This window comes from Pinus tabuliformis, chromosome 4_1 (genome assembly GCF_031772625.1).
Source record: "Pinus tabuliformis cultivar Carrire ecotype Pingquan chromosome 4_1, CPIR1, whole genome shotgun sequence".
NCBI lineage: Eukaryota > Viridiplantae > Streptophyta > Pinopsida > Pinales > Pinaceae > Pinus > Pinus tabuliformis.
This window is the reverse complement of record NC_142303.1, coordinates 761,432,082-761,456,623: the sequence shown is the minus strand read 5'-3', so window position 1 is coordinate 761,456,623 and position 24,542 is coordinate 761,432,082. Positions and strand designations below refer to the sequence as shown.

General features: G+C 40.6%; 1 protein-coding gene across 1 annotated transcript in view; it reads left to right on the top strand.

The window, feature by feature from the left end:
* The window catches only part of LOC149178382 (E3 ubiquitin-protein ligase IPI1-like), a 141,238-nt gene that overhangs the window by 63,175 nt on the left and 53,521 nt on the right, over nt 1-24,542 (top strand). Inside the window, exon 3 of the mRNA XM_089420328.1 lies at nt 12,687-12,748. Within this exon, the coding sequence (XP_089276454.1) occupies nt 12,687-12,748 (62 nt within the window). The remainder of the gene's footprint in view (nt 1-12,686; nt 12,749-24,542) is intronic.

The window sequence follows — 24,542 nt, the reverse complement described above, 5'->3', positions numbered from 1 at the left end:
TTTGGGACAGCAAAAGGAAAAATTACAGCTGCTGATTTTTCGCTCAGAAAATTCCAGCAAGCTGATTTTTTCATAAACAACAGTTTTATCTTTACTACAGCAGTGCTATTTTTCAGTTTTAGGACAACAGGATGTCATTGGGATTGAGGGTGGATGATAGACTGGATGGGCATATAAATTACAGCATTTGGAAGGAGAGAATGCAGAGTATCTTTGAGGAGGCAGAAGTCTGGGATATCATGGTGCATACCACACAGAACCCTGTTGTTGTGCCTACTGATGTTACTCAGTTGGCTACTTATAATAAAAAGAACAACAAGGGTAAGAGGCTGATTCTAGACGGAATCAAAGACCATTGCATTCCTCATGTGAGAGGAAAGAGCAATGCCCATGAGATGTGGACAACATTGTCCAATCTCTACCAGGGTACCAATGAGAACCGGAAGATGGTCTTGAAGGAGAAGCTGAAGAACATTAAGATGGGTAATGATAGTGCAGCTGGATATCTCACAAAGATTACTAATGTGAGAGATGAGTTGGCAGCGATTGGAGAGGCCATTCCACCCACTGAGTTGGTGCGGATTGCAGTGAATGGCCCCCCCGTTCATGGTTGAACTTTGCTGATGGGGTTTGTGCACGTGAGACCCTTCCCACATGGGAGAGGTTTTGGGATGATTGCATTCAGACAGAGATCAGGAAAGGTTAGCTTGGGGCAGCCAAGCCAGTTGAGCAGGATGAGGATGTAGCACTGGTGGCAGGAGGCAAGAAAGGCAAAGGGAAGAAGCAAGCTTCCACAAGCAGTGGTGGGGGCAAAGGCAAAGGTAATGGTAAACAGGGGAACACACAGAAGGACTATTCCAAGGTGAAGTGTTGGAATTGTCAAAAGATGGGACATTATGCAGTTGTGTGTCCGGAGAAGAAGAAGAAGAAGGGGAAGAACCAGGACGTGGCAGCTTCAGCAGAGATTGAGGACTTTGCAGGTTGTTTTGACCGGGAGTTTGCGTTCACTACGTGTGAGTCCTCTAGTGCAGGATCACCTGCGACACAGGTTCAGAGGGAGCATGCTTTTCCCTCGATTAGCGGAGCATCTTCAGGTATCTGGTATGTGGACAGTGGGGCTTCACGTCATATAACAGGAGTCCATGAGTACTTCTCAGAGCTTTCAGAGAGTGGCACTGATATTGAGGTAGTACTCGGTGATGACAGAGTTAGAGCAGTTGGGGTGGGGACACTGACATTTCAGAGGGAGTCCAAACCTCCCTTGAAAGTGTCAGATGTTCTTTATGTCCAGGGATGAGGAAGAATCTCATATCCGTCTCAGCTTTGGAGGACAGAGGATATGAGGTATTGTTCAGGGGAGGACAGGTGTTGATGTATCCCAGGGGCACTCCAGCTGATTCAGCTAGAGTGATAGGTGTACGCCATGCAAAGGTGTACAAGTTTGCATTCCAGCCCCTTTTGGCAATGAGCAGTAGTACCGACAGCAAAGCTAGCAGTTCTGAGCTGTGTGAGATTTGGCACCGCAGGATGGGACATATGTATCATGGAGCCTTGAGGACATTGCGGGAGATCACTACAGGTGTGGCAGATTTCAGTACTGATCACTTTGATACTTGCAGAGGTTGTTCGATGGGCAAGTTTGCCAAATCCTCTTTTCCCAGCAGTGACAGCAGAGCGACTGGGATACTTGATTTGATTCATTCTGATGTGAGCGGTCGGATGTCTCATGTTTCCTTGAGTGGATATGAGTACTATGTTTTATTCATTGATGATCACTCCAGGAGGACCTGGATTTATTTCTTGAAGACTAAGAGTGAGGTCTTCAAGCGGTTTCAGGAGTTCAGAGCTCTTGTGGAGACACAGACAGGTCGGAAGATCAAGTCCCTGAGGTCGGACAATGGAGGAGAGTACACCCTTGGAGAGTTTGTTGATTATTGTGTGGAGGCAGGCATTAGGAGCAGGGTTGCAGGAATCGCCCCCCCCCCCCCGGATCCTAACCCGGAACCGCGACCCGTGCGGAATCGTTCCGGAATCTCCAAAAGAAGCGCGATTCCGAATTTGAGGTGGCGCGATTCCTGGTTTTAAAAACGATTCCTGCCATATAGGTTGCGTTGCCCCCGGAATCGCGCTTCGGAAGGCGATTCGGGCAAGAGGTGGCGCCACGCAACCTGCCCGGAAGCGCACGCCACCCGCACGCCACCCGGGCGCAATCCGCACGCAACCCGCGGGGCAGCAAAATAAACATATTTTTTTTTTAATTTCATTTAAAATTTAACTTAACTAAGCATGAGGGGGTGGGTTAGGGTCAGTTTAGGGTGAGTTTAGAAAAGAATAAAGCCCCCATTCTCTTCTCATTTTCTCACTTTGAGTTTATGAGAGTTGGAGAAGAGAAGAGAGGAGAGGAGAAGAGAAGAGAGGAAAGGAGAGGAGAGCAACTATACGAGCAACACTGGTCCATTTGGGAGCATGCATGCAATTCAAGATCGAGAGCATTTTTCTGCTCTTGAGTGGTGGAACATGCATGGAGGGCCTACTCCACTTCTACAGAGTTTGGCATTGCGGGTGCTATCACAGGTGGTAAACACTTCTTCTGCAGAGAGGTGTTGGAGCTCTTATTCTTTCATCCACAGTGTTAAAAGGAACAGGTTGAATTTAGACCGGGCAGAGAGCTTGGTTTATGTTCATTACAACTTGCGATTGTTGTCCCATTACTGTGAAGATGCAAAGTCTAATAAAGACTTGTTGACTTGGGACAAGAATCCAGAGGAGCCCAATTTGGAGGATGGAGTGTTGCGACTAGAGCAATTAGAGGATGCTCTTATCCAGGTATGTCCATTGTGGTATGAATTTTCCAATTTTCCCTTATAAAGCATTTCTCTAATTCATGTTTTTAATTTTTTTGTTAACTAGTGTTTTTTTTTTTGCATGAATTTTTTGAGCGATTCTAGGATGATGATGACCGTGTTGATATGCCACCACCCCCACCCCCATCTGGTCCCTTGGTTCCTAGGTTCCATGGTTCAACACCAACAGCAGGGGGTTCTTCTTCATCAGTTCCAGTGCCACGACTTACACAGGGACCATCTTCTTCATTGCCACCACGTGGAGGCCCGCCATCACGTTCTATTCGTGGTGGAAGGAGGAGAGATTAGTAGATATATTCACAATCTACTTCTTTTTGTCATAGATTACTCATTAGACTTGTAGACTTGTGAATTTGAATTTTGAACCTTTTTGGCTTGGCGGTGACCAAGTGACATATTTTGTAAACATTATTATTTGAATTTTGGACATGACAAATGTTGACAGTTGCTCACTTGCTAGATAAATCATAATATGCTCTATGTTTTATGTTTTATAATATGCTTAAATGTTTTATGTTTTATAATATGCTTAAAAATTTGATGTATGTTTGTAATAGCTAGAATATAGATGATTGTAGTACATACTAGTAACTACAATGGAATCATGGATGCCATATCTATCTTGATTTATGCAAAAATATGCATGTTTTCATGTCTTCTACAATTAATTTGGTATTTGGGATGTTTGTTTTGAGTATAAATGCAAAAAAATATAAAAAAATATATATATATAGCAGACGCTTCCGCGGACGCTTCGCTTCCTAGATTTTTGGAAAATGACGCTTCCGCGCTCCGCGCTTCCGCTTCGCGCTTCCGCTTCGCTCCCGCTTCGTGCAACATTGATTAGGAGGGAGTTCATTGTTCCTTACAACCCCCAGCGGAACGGGGTTGCAGAGAGGAAGAACAGATCCATCATAGGGCTGCCAAAGCCATGTTACATGATCAGGGGTTGCCATTGTTCTTGTGGGCAGAGGCCTGCAACACAGCTGTTTACTTGCAGAACAAGAGTCTGCATCGTGCCTTGTGGCACATGACTCTGGAGGAGGCTTTCTCTGGGAAGAAGCCTGATATTGGTCATCTTCATATCTTTGGATGCATTACATACTCCTATATACCCAAGGAGAAGAGGACCAAACTAGAGCCCACCATAGAGAAGGGTATCTTTGTGGGCTACAGTGAGACCTCAAAGGCCTTTCGGATTTACATTACTGCACAGAGGAGAGTTGTTGTCAGACGGGATGTGAAGTTGGAGGAGGACAGGGCCTTTAGGAGGTCACGGGAGTTAGAGTATCTGGATCAGCCAGACGCTCAACAGAAGTTGAGTCAGTCGCAGGGATCCAATGGGCAGGGATCAGGAGGATTAGGAGGTATATCTATGAGGATGTCAGGTCCGTCAGTGAGCAGTGGCTCACCGAGCCAAAGGGGTGGTGCTCCGGGCAGCATGCAGAGCAGTTCACTAGGGAGTCCACTGATGGACAGTTCACACGGTACAGGTTCAGGTGCAGGCAGGAGGACAACAGACAAACAGTCAGGAGTTCAGGCTCCTGATGATGATGAGGAGGAGGAGTTTCATTCTCTGGTGGGAGAAGTGCGCTCAGGGAAGAGGAAGCCCAAGTGGCTTTAGGACACCTTGAGAGATGCCTCATCTGTTGCTGAGCTGAAGAGGCCGGTCAGAGAGAGTAGACCACCTGAGAGGTTTTGTAGCTATATGGCGATGGTTACCAGCATCCTTGACTTTGAGCCTTCTAGCTATGAGGAGGCAGCTAGCCAACAGGTCTGGAGAGAGGCCATGCAGGAGGAGTATTCTTCTATCATGAAGAATGATGTTTGGGAGGTGGTGTCGAGGCCTGAGGGCAAATCCGTGGTTACTTCCAGATGGCTTTACAAGGTAAAGCATGCTGCAGATGGCAACATTGAGAAATTCAAAGCAAGGTTTGTGGCTAGAGGGTTCTCCCAGGTAGAGGGAGTTGATTATGAGGAGACCTTCGCTCTCGTGGCTCGATATACTTCAATCCGCTCCATTATATCGATAGCAGCAGAGATGGGTTGGAAGATCCACCAGATGGATGTGAAGACTGCATTTCTCAATGGCTTCATACAGGAGGAGGTGTACATTGAGTAGCCACAGGGCTTTGAGGTGCATGGGAAGGAGTCCCATGTGTGCAGACTGAAGAAGGCCCTTTATGGCCTGAAGCAAGCTCCCAGAGCTTGGTACTCCAGGATAGATACATATTTGCAGGGGATGGGTTTCACAGAGAGTGAGGCAGATCCGAACCTTTACTTTATTGTGATTGGTGAGGAGCCTCTCATTCTGGTGCTGTATGTGGATGACTTGGTCATAAAGGTGCAGAGAGACTCATAGAGCAATGCAAGAGAGATCTTGCGACGGAGTTTGAGATGAAGGACATCGGCTTGATGCATTACTTTTTGGGCTTGGAGGTGTGGCAGGAGGAGGGGCATTTCTTCTTGGGGCAGGGGAAGTATATTGTGGACATCCTTAGCAGATTCCACATGGAGGATTGTAGACCCATGTCGACACCGATGATCACCAACTGGAAAAAGCTTCATGCTTCGGATTCCGAGTTGGTGGATCCCACATTGTACAGGCAGCTGATTGGTTCCTTGATGTATTTGGTCAACACTAGACCAGATATCTGTTTTGCAGTCAACACGATGAGTCAGTTTATGTGTGAGCCTAGGAAGGTTCACTGGGAGGCTGCAAAACACATTTTGCGGTACTTGCAGGGGACAGTGGATTATGGTCTGGACTACAGGCAGGGAGATGGAGTGAGATTGGCAGGATACACCGATTCTGATTGGGCAGGTTGTGCTTCTGATAGGAAGAGCAATTCAGGGTGTTGTTTTGGGTTGGGTTCAACAGTAGTGTCATGGTTCAGCCGGAAGCAGCAGTTAGTAGCACTGAGTTCAGCGGAAGCAGAGTATATGGCAGCCAGTCTAGCTAGTTGTGAGGCTATCTGGCTTCGCAAGATGTTGTTTGGCTTATTTGGTTAGCCGTTGAGACCTTTAGTGATTTACTGTGATAATCAGAGTTGCATTAAACTCACGGAGAATCCAGTTTTTCATGACAGGTCAAAGCATATCGGGATCAGATATCATTTCATCAGAGACTATGTTCAGAAGGGAGCTGTGAAGCTTGAGTATATTTCCACTGATGAGCAGGTTGCAGATCTTCTTACCAAAGCCTTACCACGGGGCAAGCATGTCTACTTCAGAGACAAGATGGGTGTGGTGAGGAACACCTTCCTCGGTAAGAGGGAGTGTTGAAATTTGGTACCGGAGGACAGGTGGTTCCTTAAGGCTTTGATCTTTGGTCTAGGGAAAAGTGTCCAAAAGAATTTAATTTTTCTCCTAAAGTAACTATAATTTTTATAAAGTTAAATCTAATTTAAAAGTGACTTTAAGTGATAAAGTTATTAAGTCTAATTTTAAAGCGACTTTTATAAAGTCAATGAAAAATTAGAAAGGAAAAGTGACTTTGAAAATAAATGACTAAGTGGGTCTTTATTAAAGTGGGGTGAATTAAAAAATAAAAAGTGAGATTTAAATGAGCATTTAATCTCAGCCTTAGATCTCAATCTATTTCAGCCATTGGATTTAGGGATCACCCAAAAGTCACTTGGATCACCCAAAAGTCACTTGGGGTTAGATTAAAGGAGGAAAAGGAGGAAAATGTCATTCATTCTTTCATGAGCAGATTGGGAGAAGGAGAGCAAGAGAGATTTCTGAGCAGGGAGGAGAAGGAGACAACAGCTTGGCACACATTCCAAGGCAGCAATTGAGCAGATTTGTACAGCTGGTTCAGCACAGTGAAAGGCAAATTTTGGCACAATTTTCGAGGAGTGGTTTGCACAAAAATTGAGGAGCAGTTTGTTGATTTTTCTGCATGCAAAACGAGGGCCGTACAACGCATTTATTGGAGTCCGTACAACGCATTTAATGCTGGACGTACAACAACATTTAATGCTGAAAGTGGGCACGAAAATCGAGGAGGCCGTATAGCATTTATTGTTGTCCTTTTTGCTATAATTTCCAGTTTGCTGTGAGGCATGGGAAAAGAGATAAGTTGTAAATTTGCTTGCTGATTTTTTGCTGAATATTTCTCATTGTAAAAAGGCATTTTCCAGAAATAAAGAAGAGCTTTCAAACTGATTTTCCCCAAGAGTTGTAGGGGGTTTTTCCAGGGTCACATTGACCAAAAATCTCAGTGTTTAAATGTGTTTTAATGGCTGTTTATTACTGCTGATTTTTATTTCTGCAATTTCCAGCATTCTGTAAAATTTTCAGAATTTGTGTTTTCAACAAATTTATTTTTTCTAGCTTGTTAAATGTATGGTTATGGGAAATGGCATTTAACTATATGGGAGAAATAAGGAGAAACTGAAAACCGGGGTGGGAAATGAGAAATTTTTACAAGTTCAAAATTCAAATACATGTCATAAATGATAAATGATTGTCTCATAACAATCTTGAGTCTCATTACTCATGGATGACCACACCTACAATAAGCCCTCGTGGAGCTAGTGCTGACATCAGACGACTGAAGCAACTGCGAGGCAGGTGTATTTGGAGTCTCCATTTGAGATGGCAAAGTAGAGAGATTCTCAGTCTCTTCATCAAGTCAACTCAAATCAGGGGCCTCCTCCTCCACAACCCAATCAGAGTCTAAATCAATAGTATCCAATAAAATTGGATCTGTATCCTTTGGTTGCACTTGTTTTGTGAGTATTCGAAGGTTGTAGTAGATGAAAACCAACTTCTCCAACCTCTCATGCTCCAACTTGTTTCTCTTTTTGCTGTGGATGTGCTCAAACACTCACCAATTGCGCTCACAAGAAGAAGCATTGCAGGGTTGACTCAGAACTCTGATGGCGAATTCTTGTAATTGTGGTGCCTCAACGCCACAATCTATCCACCAATGAGTTGTAAAAAATTAGCAGCAAAGATTATCAGTTTGCAATGCCAAACATATAAAAGAGAACTAGAAAAATTACAAGCGAAGTTCTAACAATTTTCATTTACAAGGCATTTTCTTGTCCTTGAGATGTTGGCTTGAGTTGAATCCAAACATGCCAGATGCTTCCTTGTACATATTTCGTTGTATGTTGATTTTTTCCTGAATATCTTGATCTGGGAACATCTTCTCAATGCATATTATGACACCTCTCATCACCTCGGGATCTCTTTGAATGCTAGACCCCTCATTATAGAATAAGCTTAGATTGAGATATGCTCCTATTGCATGCAATGGTGAATGTAGTTGCCTGTCCCACCTGGAATCAATGATTTGCCATATAGGGAGATATTTAGATTCATTTCCCTTATAGAAAGTCTTGATGGCCTCTTTGGTCCTATCCATGCCCACATAAATATATCCCATTGCAGGTTTCTCTCCATCCATCAATCTCAAGACTTTCACAAGGGACTCAATGAAGCTGACAATCTCAGTGACTTTGTCCCACAAACTATCACCAAAGATAGATGCTTTTATAGACAATGCTTTTGGCTTTGTGCTATCTTTCCAAAATACCCATTGCTGGCTACAAAACATTCTTCTCAAAGCTTGACACTCATACAAAATGGTTTGGAGGGAAAGAAAGTTTGTAGCAAACCGTGTGGTAGCTGGGCGACTAAGCTCACCCTGTGTGAATTACCTCATAAGGTTCAACACGCAAGCATGATTATAAATATACTTGATAATTTTCTTGCATTCTTGTACAACATCTTGCACCCACTCCAAATTCCCAATGTCCTCTAGCATCAAGTCTATGCAATGGGTAGTGCATGGAGTCCAAAAAATGGTGGGATATTTGGCACAAAGCAGCCTTCCAACTGCCACATAATTTGCTGCATTGTCCGTTATTAACTTGGACAACATTTGCAACCCCAACTTCCTCCACCACATCAGCCAACAATGAAAAAAGTAAATGTGCATCTTTTACATTTGCAGATGCATCAATGGATTTCAGGAACATGGTTCCTTTAGGGCAAGCTACAACAAAATTTATTATTGTCCTACCCCTCTGATGTGTCCACCCATCAGACATAATTGTACAACCTGTAAATTTCCATGAGCTTTTAATGCTTTCTAATTGTTCCTTGACACACTCAAGCTCCTCATCTAGCTCTTTTCCCCTAAGTGCATTATAAGATGGGGTTTTGTATCCAGAGCCAACACTTGCAATGGCGTACACCATGGGCTGATAAAAATAAGACTTTGCATAGTTGAATGAAAGGCTTTATGGTACCAAAACCTCCTCACGACCATATCTACCTCCTTCCTCTCATTTTCATTAAAACTCTCCAAGGTTGGTTGAGATCCTGGAGTTGTACGAGGATTGAAGAAAGAAGAGGTTATAATCCTATTTGCCACAACACTTGAAGAGGAGTTACCAATACTTGGACTTTGAAACTGTGTTTCGCTCTGAGATGAAGATCTACCTATCCCAACAATCTCATCCTTACTTCTTGCCCTCTTAGAACTTTCTTCTTTAATGGATTCCAAAGCAGCTGCCATTTCAGTAGTGACTTCATCAGGGCAACTTTGACAACATGTCACACCATTCCCAAGAATTCTGGGTAGGTGGTATTTCAGCCTGTTTATGCCTGCATGCATTGTGGTATTGCAATAATTGCACTTGATATGGTGGTCATTATCGGCAATGATTCGTTGACCATGTGCCCATGCCGGATCACAAGATGGTCTAGAACCCTTTGGTGGCATTTTTTTTGGTCCTGTGGTTGAGTTTCTCAGGCACATAGGGCCGCTGTGTCTTTGAGAAACTCAGCCACAGGGCTTGCGGGCTGAGGAGGCAGTTCTCCTTAGCCCGCAAGCCTTGTGGCCGAGTTTCTCAGCGACATAGGGCCACTGTGTGGCTGAGAAAAATTACCGGCAATGATTTGTTGACCATGTGCCCATGCCGGATCACGAGACTGTCTAGAACCCTTTGGTGGCATGGTGACAAAATCTGGAAGAAAAAAATTTTAACTTTTTTTTTTTGGTTTTGATTTTTTTTAATTTGCTATTTTTTTTGGCTGTTTCTCAGCCACATAGGGGTGTTGTGTGGCTGAGAAACTCAGCCACACATGGCCGCTGTGTGGCTGAGAAACTCAGCCACAGGCAACCCCAAACCTAAAAAAAATTTAAAAAAATTTACAAACATAGAGAAAAAACAAAATTGAATGCATGGAAATCATTCAAACAAGGTTCATGAAGCCTACTTGAAGTTGAGTCTAATCCGATGAAGCCTCCTTTAGCCTCCTCCAAGAGCTCCTTCAACCTCCTTTAGCTTCATTGCTCAACACTCATAAACTTAGCCAAACACTCAAATGGCAAGTGAATGAGAAATGGAAGAGAGAGAGGTGCTTATAAAGCATTTTTCCCCTCCAATTTCCCTTTCCCTCCACCTCATTTCCAGAAAAGTACAAAAAAATAAAAATAAAATCAGAATTCCGAAGAATTTGTGCCTTTTGAGGCTCGACAGGTCATATACAGGTCCGATGAGGGTCTAATAGGCTACCCGCGGGTTGTATATGGGTAGACGGGTTTTATGCTCAACCTGCCGGGTTAGGGTCTTATCTGCGGGTTCTATGCGGGTGACCCGGCCCAGCCTAAGACCCGTGCAGACCTGTGGGTACTCGTGGGTCTTATGTGGGTTATGCTTCACTGGTTTGGATGACATTCACCATTAGATTCATCAATATACATTTTCTCTATATATTAACTTTAAAATGAAATATACTATTAAATATTAAAATCAATATCAATAAACATAAAAAAATGTTATCTTGGACCTAGAAACTTCCAGGATAGATTATGAACTTCAGCTGTGACCTGAGCATGAACTATGGACTTGGTCAATGGCCACGATGTTTGCTGAATTTCAAACCTCAGATTGAAATTCAACAAACCTTGTGAGTATATATATATATATATATATAGTACTTTCCATTTGCCCATTGTATTCAGATCCTGACTTTTAAAAAATTATCTGGATCTTGGTAACTTAGTTCTCCTTAAATTTAATTTACTGTATTTTCAGCTGAATTAGCGTATTGGTGGGTTTGGCGGGATGGCGATATGTTGGAGTATTCAGTTCGAAACCTGCTTGAATCGGCCCTCTGATCAAGGTTGGGCTCTTCGGGAGTTAAACTAGTATGGACTGGCTAGTTCTGGTCCAGCGTGGCCAGTTTTAATAATACTGTATGCCTCAGTGTTGCAAACATCCAGATTTTATAGCAAAATAATTACGAAATCATGATTTTTTTCGCCCAATCGACGTTTGCCGATTTTTACCGATATTCTGGTGGTATCTTAGTTTTGTGGATGTTTGCTGATTTTTACCAATATTTTCTCTATTTTTACGATTTTTTGGTTTTCTGGACTCTTGCTGATTTTATCCCAATGCTACTTACATGGATAGCACTCAGGATGTGTTGAGAGAAGAGTATTTTGTAAGGCGCATTTCTTCTCACGGTTAGGATGATCCATTTAGTTGGCAACACTTTGTTTCTTGATTGCATACATTAGTCAGATGAAGCCATTCATCTTCCCTAGGAAAAGTGTAAAGAAACAAATGGAAAGGCCCTCTCTGCACCCTTCTCTACCCAATGAAAATGCGAGGGAAGCATTTCTAACTCCCTGTACCTTTAATTGGAAGTAAAGAAATAGGAAGATTAAAACACAACTTGCAGCTAGGTAACAGGTTTTGTGCCTCTCCCTGTCATGATGCTTCTTGCAAGAGGAATATTTTGGGAAAACCTTTCTCTGAGCACTGCCTTCGATATTGTGTAGGTTCCAAAACCACGCAGCCTTGAAGCATAAATAGATTCCAAAAAGGACGCTCAGCTAGTGTTTTATGTGCATTTAGGGTAGCTTCCAAAGAAAATGATGACTATGGATCTATAGTATAGTTGTATTTTATTGAAGTTTTATATAGCTTTGTTTTTTATTTTGTTTCTGTCATATTTTCTGCAGTGAATTAATTGTGTATGTTGAATTTTATATATATATATATATATATATATTTGTTGGGATTTGGAAGACTTACATATTAATGCATTGTTAATTGCACTTTATATGGTCTTGTAGATGTGGGTTTTTTTTTTCCTTTCCTCCTCGCATTTCAAAAATATTTGGTTTGCGATTTTGAAGACTTCCATGTGCTTCTTTTTTCAGTGCAATTGACTTCCTGGGTAAATCCACTGGGCGTTTTTGTTAATTGCACTTTATTTGGTCATGTAGATGTGGGTGTTTTTTTTCCTTTCCTCTTCTCATTTCAAAAATATTTGGTTTGAGATTTTGAAGACTTCCATGTACTTCTTTTTTCAGTGTAATTGATTTCCTGGTTAAATCCACTGGGCACTTTCCCTCATTCTGAGGGTTGGACACAGGGTAAAACAGATTTTGTAGAATCTTAAAGCCTTTGTTAACAATATGCTCATTAAGAGCTCATCAAATCATTTGTGCGAATTGAACCTGGGTAGGGAGGATAACATTCATCCTCTCAACTGCACAGGCTAGATCCTATTGGTAGGAAGACTGCCATGTAAATACGTTGCTGATTGCATTATTATTTTGTCTTGTAGATGTCCTTCTCTGCTTGCATTTCAGAAATAATTGGTCCGAGACAATCTCACTTTAGAACTTTTTTATACTAAGTCTTTAATAAATAATAAATATTATCTTTGTCAATTTGGTAGCTGGTTGCTTTGAAGCTTTAAAGTTTTATGCATGGAAATTTTTTGAAAGCATGGACTTTTAACTATCCTTTGATTTCCTGTGGTTTTACATTTCTTTTGCAGCCACTTGGATTTCCATGGTGTCCATATCAAAGTTCTTTTTCCCAATTATCAGTATCTCTGGAGTAAGTATTTTTAGTACCCTGATCAGTTATGATCATTAAAATTGGTAATGGCATCTCTTTTTGTGTGATATTATGTATTACTGATAAGTTTGTTGCCCACACTCATTAGGATATTGATTCCCCTAGAATTGGAGTGTTGTCCCTTTAACTAGGAATGGGGTGATAATGAGTATATGCTATTTAAGTTTTTTTAATAATTACCACGATAGGGAAGGATTTCTTTGGGACATGTTATCAAAATTGTTTTGCATTTATTTCTGTTGATGCACTGATATTAGAATCACTAGCAGTCTTGTGATGTTTTTGTGTAATTTCAGTTTTTGAAATATTTGCTTGAACAAAAGATGCTCTGGTTCCTTTAAGTGACATTTCTGTATGGTTAGTTTAAATTCCTATCAATGAAACAAGAGATAAACTAATGCTTTTGATTAACTCTTGAAAGATCGGCAAAACATTAAATGCTTATTCATTTTGAGAAAGTACTGATGCCTTTTAGCCAGGTCAAATGTCATACAACATAGTGCATATATTGAGTTCCAATTATGGAAAACACACAATGGAAAAAACTTATCTGATGAGCTCTAAAAAGAACTGATTGGTGCAAAATACAAAATTGAACATCAATTCAAACGTGAGAATTGGGTATTAGGTAAATGCTGTTAGAGCTCTGTTTGTTGCAGCTGGATAAAACACCAGACACAAGTCATACCTTGAACTTGTTGACTAGGTTGTATTAGTAAAAATGTGGAAGATATGGAAAAACTTCAAAAAAGGATACAGGGGCATCCCAAAAGTTTTCAAGTTATAGACAACAGATAGGAAAGCATGACAGCAGCAAGCATGCGACAGAAGGAAGTGGGAGAAAAGAAGTGTGGGCATGATAGAAAGTTGCATTGTGTAGGTTAGACATGGAGCAAGGAAGAACACGATATTTAGAGGATAAGTACATACAAAGATGATGAGGTCAACAAGAGCATGAGAGAGGTTGAGCAGCAATGTGTGTGACAAGAGGATGGGGATGATATTGTAGGGCAACATGACAAAGCGTAGTGTGAGAATTGTTGAGGGAAGATGTAAAGTATCCGTAGGTGATAGAAGGGAATTGAAAGGTTAGGGGTAAATCTAAGCCACTGGGTTTAATTATCCAATTGTCTTGTTGGCTAGTCAGGTTATAGACATAGTCACAGTATTAAAGTAGGTAGAGTTGCTAAGAGAGAGTTGTCCATGGGCCAAGTAGCAGTCTCTCAAGCGCAACATTGGAATACATAAATGATGTATTTTGACAATTAATGAGGATGAGTTGACTGTTGCCCCTATTACTTGTGTTTTGGTTTTGCATTATTATGTGAGAGGTTGAATGCTTTTAAATTGGTCTTGGCACACCTTTTGTCTTTAACAATCCATTGTAGGCCATTGCACAATTAAAAAGGTTGAAGGTGCTGAGAATTTGATATGTCACACCTTGTGGAATCATTTTGTATTAGAGCAACGTTGGAAACCCTAGGAGAGTCAAAAGAGTGAGATGAAGTGGGACATTGGTCTATTATGTCCTAAAGAGATTTAGCGGGGAAGGCCTAGGTTAGAGGATCAATCTCTTGGGGATCACCCAAAGAATAGTGATGGATCTTTGGGTATAACTCAACTTATGGGTCGTCATTTGTATGAATAGAAAAGTTGATGATGTAAGGCGTAAATAGCAAATTGCAATTATTGACATCTTGAAGGAGAGGGGTGGGCCCTTCTGGACCAAGAGCCACAAATACCATCTGAACTTGATGTTTCACATTTGAAGGTTGGGATCGAATGATATCTTGTAGCAAGAGGGAGAGCCCTTTCATATCTCTCATGGGTCTCAGTGAGAAAAGTAATTTACCTGTATAAATAATATCTCAAAAGCCACTCAAAGAAGATTAGTGTGCCTTTACAATTCCACTAGGTGAGAAAAATGCTAGTTGTGCCTACCTGGCGTTGTGGTAATCTTGCTGTTACGATGATGCACAAGTGTGGTATGTTGAATGGTGTAGGTGTACAAAATATCTGTAGGTCAACACTTGTATCTTAGTTGTTACAACTAGTTTAAGAAGAATTTAGGAAACTAAGTACATCGTATCATTCTTATGCAAGCCTCTTTACAGGTGAGGAGTTCTAAGTATCTAAGTTTAGTCTTATTCATTGTGATCTTAGTTGAGATATCCATCACAAAGTGTCCAAATGAATTCTCAAGAACCATAAAGTCATATTATTGACACGATATATGATATATCCGTTTGGGCATGGGACATTCTATGATAGTACAAACATGGCTGTTTCTTCCATTATGAGTACCTAAAAGACACTAGTTGAACACTGCCTTATTTCATAATCGATTTATGAACACTGCAAAAATAGGGACACATTTAATGTGAAAATAGGCAAGAGTTAAATTACATTGTTAAGACCTTTATGAGCAAGTTGTTTCATGATAGAAGATCCATTTCAATTATTAGTTCCAATGGCTATTTCCATGATTTTTTTGCGAAAGATGAGAAAAACATGTTGATCTTACTTAATATCTGTATTTCCAACCGTGCATTCTAATTAGTTAATGTGAAAGCTGCAAATGATAATGTGTTTTCGCCCATTGCATGCAAGGTCTATTGCGATATCATAAACATGTTTGGTTATGTTTTTTTTCAATTATAATCTTATTGCATAAATGACCTAGTTTATTATGTTACAATTGTTAAACTTATCTCTTTTAGATATAAGGGATCGGTGGCCTTCTTTTTGGATTGGCTCATTGCCTTTGCCTTGCCTTAGTGACAAAATATGGAAAGTTTCCTCATTTTTATACCATGTAAGGGCGCATATGTCAAAATGGCATTGAGGGCAATACATATAATCAACAAAATACATAATCAATGAGGCTCTAAATGGCCTCTCGAGTCCAAAAACAATACTACAACTCAAGCTACAAGGCCACTGTCCTACCATCCTAGTGTTGTTTCAACCTATGGATACCCTCCCTCCCATTGGTTTCTTGCAATATTTGCACAACATTTTGCCATCAACAACATCCCAATGAACCAATGCAACATCTTTGGCTTTTGGGGCCATGGTGGATGATGAAATTTCAAATTTGAAGAGAGAGATCTGCAAATAGACAAATAAGTAAAATGCAAAACCTATAATAATTTGAAAAGGAAAAAAGAGACAGGCTTAGTCTATACAAAGAGGGGAGGTTTTTACTTTAAAACAGGAGAAAAAAATATTTAAACAGGGACAGCAGTCAAATAAGAGAGAAATCATTTCTAGTAATGAAAACCAGCTGCCAAGGTCTCCTCACAAAGATGCCAACTCCACTAGACAGATTAAACCAGCTCCAAGATGGCAGAAAACCTCTAAACTTGCTGATTTTGCTGCAAAACTCAGTTCTGTTGCAGAATCCTCCAAGCTCTCATATGGTCACAAAAACTTGAAATGAGAAGTGTGAGGCAAATAGAAGCTCAGGGCTGCTTGTATAAGTTTAGGGGGGCGGATTTCGGGGGGAAACTACCTATGGTTTCCTCAGAAACCACCTGAAAACACTACCCGTGAGTCTCCATAGTGGCCACGTGTGCCATTAATGAACTGGCCCAATTTTTAGCGGAATTGGCTAGTTTGAACTGTTTGGTACCTGTTAGTAACCAAATTGGTCGGTTTGGTACCTAACTGGTATCAATCGGTCCCCAAATCTGATTTATTGGCCAATTAGATGCCTGGAGAGTGCTGATCGACTGATTTGACTGGTTACTGATTCAAATTGGCCAATTTTTAAAACTATGCATATGCATACATGCATCTCACTCTTCTAGGGATTTGTGCCCCATCTAATTTTGGAAACTTTCCACACGCAAAACATCCTAACTAACTATAAGTGCAGCTACTAGCTAAACAAAATCTCGGAAATAGAACTGAACTGTATGAAACATCTAAATTGGAATTGAACTGATGATGGCGAATGCATTCTTTTGGTGTGCAGGAACCTCTACCTCTCTCCATCAATGCCTCTCTGCCCTCATTATTGTTGTACAGAATTGTCAAAGGAGGGTGTATTGCTGCTTCTGTCATTTATACTACTGTACAAAATCTTTGCTGAAATATGTTCCCTGTATGTTGTTAGCGCTTCTTTGTTGCCATTATTGGTGCTTTGTTGGACAATTTTTGAGGAACTAAAAGTCCAACACCACAGAGTTTGTAATCCCCTGGAGACATGCTTACTCCTCATGGGTCATCTCACCTACTATAGCATGCCTTTTCATGCTGTTGGGGCAAGGTGCATGTCTAGGGTGAATTTGGAGGAATAATTATCCCCTAGTTTTGCCATCTTGCATGAAGGTTAGCCGTCATGGGTTGTGAGATGAATGAGGCAATGTTTAATGTTGGAATCCTAATAACAATTTGATGTAAGTTGTATAGGGAAAGGAGATCTCATATCACCAAAAGTCCTTCACTGTATTCCCTTTTAGGAATTGGTCAATATTCGAGCACAATGAAGAATTGAAATATTTATTTATTTTGTATTTTTGAAACATTTCATTTACTAAAATTTGGGTGGGTTAGATTCTAAACTGTGATATCTGTTTCCTACTTTTAATCCCTAAATTTCAGGGTTAAGGACCCGTTGTCGCACAAAGTGTCTAGGCACCGCGACAACGCTCAGAGTAAGGGTTGTCACTCTAATCCTTACTCCGTTTAGACTCTCTCCGAGACAAGTCAAGGGGGATAGTCCCTAGGGTGAATGAATGAGGATAGCCTGTGGAACACATACTCTAGGAGACTTAAAGATGAACAACTTGATGAATGTGAAAAAAGCCCTGGTTAACTGAGATGGATAAAACACTACCACAAGATAGAAATGATTCTAGACCAGTGCCTTTATATTCAATTAACCATAGACTAAATAAAAACAAGTTATCCAGAGCAATTTATAAGTGTGATGAAAGTGACAATCATGAACGATTAAATGTAAATGACCAAAACTTTATCATGCAATATATCCTAGCAATTAAATACCGTGAAGAATTATGAAACTTAAGTAATACGCTGTGATTCTAGATTTAAAATAATTTTATTCAATAACCCAGATCTAGAATTTATCTTTCTCCTATAGTCAATCTTTAGATATCATTAATCGCACTTGACCATAGAGGAATCAATACCACAAAACTTAAAATTTTACACTTAACACAAAAAGGACACCAAGGAATTTTACATTTAGAATTTACTTATCCCTTAGGTAAATTTTTAATGTGCTACGCTTATGAAGCAAATTTAATGTGGCAAATGTATTTTAATGTGACCAAAGATAAAAATCAAAAGAACTTAATTAAATTTAAATTTTTAATGGGTGGTAGGCCACATAAAAAATTAAATTTTTTTAAATGTGAAAGCTTAAGCTCTACTTTTGATTTATTTTATTCGAAATTTCAAAGTCGCAATTTTTTTTTTTTTTTTTTTGGTTTTTCTCTTTTAGATTTTAATGTTTTTTTAAAAATATTTTTTAAATGTTTTAAATGAAATAAAAAAGTAAAAAAAAATCAAAATGTGAAACAAAACCAAAAGAAAAAAAATTAAAATCAAAATAAAACAAATTGAAAAGTCAAAAAAAAAAATTCAATTAAGCAAATCCTAACCTAAACTAACATAAACAAATGAAATCAAAAACCTAACCCTAACGCATAAACATAATACAAAAAAAACGAATGTTTGAGTTTGTGTATGCAAGTCTTTGATGACGATAGGAGAAGGGATACGCGGAGGAGAATGAGGGAGGTTGGAGCTGTAGTGAGAAGAGAGCAACGATGAGGGAGGAGTGACTAGCTGAGAGAGGGAGCCACGGGTCGAAAAGAAAGGCATCAACAGAAAGGAACTGATGCGCGGAGAAGAGGAGAGACGGAGAAGAAGGTGGGTTGAGATTGCAGCTCAATGGTGGGCGAACGCAGATGGATAGGGAGGAAGGAGCTGCAAGTATAAATTGCAGATCAAGTGAGGAGGAGCTGCTGGTTTGCAGGTTGAGAGGAGAGGTGGCACAGGGGATGAAGAAGACGCAGACAGGCAGCGTGAGAGAGCAGCGATTTGCAAGAGCGAGGTTTTGAAAAACTGAAGGAAAAGAGGTTATGGGTTGGTGAGGAAGAGCTGCGGATCAAAGGGAAGGAGTTAATGGAAAAATTGAGCTCGATTGTAGGTGGAATGGAGCTTGAGAGGGGTTGATGGTAGCGTTAGGGAGATGCAATGAACTCTGCGGGAGGAGAAATGCTAGCTGAGGATGGAGAGGTTGGCAACAAATAAAAAAAAATCGAAATTTGTAGTAGATGGAAAACCCGAGGAAACAGAGAAAAGAGAGGCTTCCAGGCAGAAAATGGTAGCTCAAAAACTCCAGAAAAAACCCAGAAAAATTTAAATTTCAAACCAATAATTTTTTTTGCTTCAGATTTCCTTCCAGGAGAAACTTATAACAACCACAGATTTAAATTTTTCAAACCCTCAAACTGTAAAAAGAATAATGCCTCTGCAAGATGAGTTTGAGGCCAGATCTTACCCTCTAGGGCCTAGATCTGGTTTCAAATAAAATTTTCCCTTTCAGATTTGTGCTTACAATGACAAAAACAAAACACTCAGAAACCAGATATACAAATAAAATTTAAAAACCCCAAAACCCAGTTAAATAATTACAATAATTACACGCTGAAGGCTCTAAGTAGCCCGATCTATGTTTTTTTCCTAGGGCAAGAGCAGATCCTTCTATTCAATATTTAGAAAGAAATAGTATACAAAAGGCTTAAGCCCACAACTAGCCGTTAGATCTGGATCAAAAGATCCAGTGGCTGAGAGACAAATCGGGTGGCTAACAAGCACATCGTTTACCAGGTAAAACGGACCCGATGGATTCAATAGATCTTAATTGATAAATACATCGGGTCCATTTTTCACATAACCATCGTTTAATTTTTCCTCCTGAAATCCGTCAGAAACGCGCGATTCTAGATGGTACGCGCTAACAACTCGAGCATTAACCCCCAAATCGGACCCACCAACTAGCTCGATAAATCCTGGTCGTAGGTTGATCGCGATTGATCCAACGGTTGCAAATCATATCGCGCTGCCTTAACCCACCGAAGATTACTGCGCGATGAGGGGCGGTATTTCCTCCCCACTCTGAGCCACGTGTTGCATGGTGAGTGGAATTGCACCAAAATGAAAAAAAACCGCTTCTAGCCTGAAAGCGGTGCGATACGTCGGAAACCACTTCAAGGGTGGTAAAGTCACCGCCGGAAAAAAATGGGGTTTTGCGGCTGCCGCGGAAGATTGGATTCCAGTGCCCGACCAAAGGAAGATGAAGCTCCCTTCGTCTGGCCAACTCCCTGACATTTCTGGTATGCTGTTGCCATTCAGATACCTGCACTCCAAAAGCATTCTTACAAGTGTCATAATACTGCAAAAAAGTCAATCAGACCCCGTTTCCGTGGCCTTGTTTTGGAAAATATTATTGTCCTTTTCTGCCTGACTACAACACTGCTCCTTTAATCTGTTCTGAGACATCTCTCGCCATATCAACTTGACCCTGTTTTTAGTGCTTACTACTCCTTGATTGGCCATAATGTCTGCCAATTTATTGGCTGTCCTTCAGACATGAGTGAAGCTCACTGTGCGTAGATCTTGGATGTGAATTTGTATCCTTTGAAAGACCTGGATTAGCCTCCAATGACTTGAGACTTTTTCCGGCTCTGTTCCACAACATATTCTTTTAACCGAGTTAATGATCAACTCAAAATCGGCTTCAATAATAATATTCTGGAGATTATGAAATCTAAACTCTGTTCAAGAGCCATTAATTCAGCCATATTATTTGTACCTCTTCCCAGATGGCAATGGAATATAAAGAGAATACATCCATTCTCATCTCGTAGCACTCCTCCAAAACCAGCAAGACCTGGGTTGCCCTTTGAGGCCCCATCAATGCTGAATTTCTGAAAACCCTGAGGGGGAGGATGCCAATAATCTGGCTTATTAGCTGGATTCATAACCTTCTTGACCATCTCCTGTGGAATAAGCCCCTGCATCCCCAGCCGACGCAGAATCTGCATCTCTGTTTCAGAAGGAGGGTTTTTTGTGGAATTTTGCACAATAGTGCATTGTCTCTTTGAGCTGTCTTAAGATCCGCTAAAAAATGAGATGGGTGGTGCTGTGAACATTTTTGAAAATTCTATTGTTCCTTTCTTTCCAAACATTCCAAATTATGAAGCCTAGAATTAAAACCCAAGCCAGGCGAAGAAACTCATACTCAGAGAAGTTTCGTCTCCAGTTATTTAGGGTATTGATAATGCTTGCTCTGTCCCTGTCCGTCTGTTGAAAAATTGTGGCAAAGGTGTCCCACAACCTAGAGGTAAAGATGCAATCATTGAGAAGGTGCTCCATTGTCTCCTCTTGAGCTTCACAGAGTTGGCATCTAGAAGGTCCCAGAACACCCCTCTTTCTAATATTGTCCCAAGTTAGAATTTTTTTATGATGCACCAACCACATGAAGAGTTTGATTTTCATCCAACCTTGATGCCTCCATAGGTTCTGCCACACTCTGTCTGGTGCATTGGAATCCCGCTCAAGCAATATCTTTTTGGCCTCCTTAATATTGAAGGTGCCTTCTTTGTTGTTGCCCCATCTGAGTTGGTCATGCCCTTCTGAAACAAGAATCTTCCTTTGTTCCAAAATAGTCAGTAGTGCATCTGATTTTGCTTTCAAGGGGTTATTGTTTCCAAATTCTAAATTCTTCTAGGTTCTCCATTTGTCTTCTATACTGGTTTGTTCCCAAAAATCTCTAACCCTTAAAAGCCCTTTGGTGTCAGTTTCTCTCTTAAGGCCAAAAAAGTCCTCTCTTAACAGTGTAGGTTCTTGTTGCCATTTATCCTCCCAAAACAAAGCTAGGTCTCCTTCTCTGATCTCCTAGAGATTGTTTTTCTGCACTAAGTCTCTATTCTCCCATGCCTTATTCCAAATGTGAGATCCTTTTATGATACCCGTCATCCTTATGTGATCATTATCTTGCCAAGTGCTGGCATATTTCTCCTTCCAAACACTAGCCTACTGAGCCTTTGGTTCTTTCACCCAACGCCGCCATAATTTTGTTCCTAGAGCCTTGCTGAGTACATCTAGATCGTCCAGTCCAAGACCTCCGTGGGTTTTCGGTTTGCAAATCTTATCCCAGGCTACTAAGGCCCATTTCTTTCTCTCCTCCCCCTTACCCCAAAGAAAGTCTCTTTGAATGGTTCTGAATTGATGTAAAACTCCCTTTGGAGCTGGAAGAGCTGAAAGCATAAAGATGGGGATTGATTGCAAAACTGCTTTTGTAAGCACCAACTGACCCACCAAGTTTAAAGATCTGATAGTCCATTTTTTGATTTTGTCCTGCATCTTATTAATTATCGGCTCCTAGATGCTTTTGTGCAAGGGTTTATCAGTTAGAGGGACTCCCAGGTACTTGGAAGGAAGGACCTCCCTTTGAAAACCTAGAATTCTGGAGATATTTCTTTGAATAGCAACATTAGTATTAAAGAAAAAAATCGTAGATTTGGATAGATTTACCTCCATACCTATGGCCATGGTAAAGTCTCGCAAGATTTGTTTATAAGCAAGAGCTTCTTTTACTGTGGGGATTCCCTGCAACATAGTGTCATCAACAAATTGTTGATGGGACAAAGCTTTTCCAGTTTCAGAAAGTTGGATACCCTTGATGTTACCCCCTTCTTTAGCATGTTTGATGGATCGCCCAAGTCCTTCCATCATGAGGATAAAGAGAAAGGGAGAGAGCGGATCTCCCTGTCTGAGACCTCTTGAAGGAGTAAAGGACTTGGAAGGAGAACCATTGACCAAAATTGAAAAGCTAGAGGAAGTGACCAATGTCATGACCCATCTCACCCAGTTATGATCGAAGCCGAAGGCTAGAAGGGCCTTCCTAATATAGGTCCAATTCAATTTATCATACGCTTTGGCAAGGTCCAATTGCATGATCATTCCCATTGCTTAACAATGAATGTACCACTTCATGTGCTTGAATGATGTTGTTGAGAATTTGTCTACCCTCCACATAACTTGACTGCTCCATAGAAACTAGAGTAGGAAGAAGGGGTTTTAGTCTATTGGCAACCACTTTGGATATTATTTTATACACCACATTGCATAAAGCTATGGGTCTCAATCTGTCCGTAGTTAGAGCATTATCCTGTTTGGGGATCAAGGAGATGAAATAAGTATTGAGCGCCTTCAGAATGGTTTTATCCAATCTAGAATCCTCCACTACTTTCACAATATCTTGTTTAACAATGCTCCAACAGGATTTAAAGAAATCCACATTAAAACCATCAGGGCCTGGCGCTTTGCCATTCGGCATCTCCTTAACTGCCTCGCTTACCTCCTCTTTAGTCACTGGCCTGTTGAGATTGAAATTATCCTCTCTTGAAACTAGTCTAGGTATATGCCTAGTTAAGTCTCTGATAAAATGATCTCTGTCTGCATTGGTTTCCTTCGCTATACCTTGAAAGTGCTGTACTAACACAGTTTCAATCTCTTCATGGGAATTGCGAAGATGACCTTCCTCATCCTTGATTGAAGAGATCCTATTGTGGGATCTGTTTGCCATGGTGGATCTGTGGAAAAAACTGGTGTTTCGTTCCCCTTCTTTTAGCCATTGCACTCTAGATTTTTGTCTCCAATATATTTCCTCTTGTTTACATAAGTTCTCCCAGTCTTGATGAAGTTTGGTGACTTGTTCATCTCTGCCTCTATCAAAACCCTCTGTAATAAGAGTTTGATTGAGTGTCTGCATTTTATCTTCAACCTCTTTTTTCGCTACAAAAATATTGCCAAATTCATTCTTGTTCCAGTCTTTGAGTCTGAGTTTGATGTATTTTAGTCTTTTGTGGAGCAGAAACATTCTTGTTCCCTGAATATGCAGATCTTCTTTCCACCATCTTGCTATGTTGCTGATAAAATCTGGGTGGGTAAGCCATATATTCTCAAATCTGAAAGGTCTATTCTTTGGGGTTCCAATACCCTGTACCTCCATTTGAACAAGCCAATGGTCCGAGCCTCCAAAGGGGAGAATTCTCACTATCATTTCCTTGTCTGTGAGCATAAGGTCCTCTGAAATAATGAATCTGTCTAACTTTGAAGCTACCTGAGACTCCCCTCCTCTCTTGTTGTTCCAAGTAAAGAGGCCATTATTCATTTCAGTGTCAACTAGTTTCATATTATCTATGAAGGTTTGAAATGCTGTAGAATCTTTGCTTAAATTTCTTGTTCCCCCTTTTTTTTTTCCATCAGTGATTTGATCATGTTGAAGTCCCCAACCATGATCCATGGAACTCTTGCATGCTTATCTCTTAGTTCTACAAGAGAATCCAGAAATCTGAGTTTGTCATCCATTCTTTGTGGGCCATAAACATTCGTGACCAGATAAGTCTCACTGTCTCCTATAGGCTGAATAAGCACTAATAAATAATTCCTAGTTGCCTCAGCATCTATTATGCCAATCTTTTGGGGGTTCCAAAGAGTGAGTATGCCTCCTGCTATGTTATCTGCTTTAACTTCTAGAAACTCAAATCTATTGAGCCATTTACTATGAATTTCTTTGATTTTTTGAATGGAAGATTTAGTTTCCTGGATAAAGATCATATCCGGAGCTTCTTGTTTCATTCTATTGCTAAATATTTTTTGTTTTCTTTTACTACCTAAACCTCTGATATTCCAAGTTGTGAACTTCATTATTAAATATTTGTGAAAG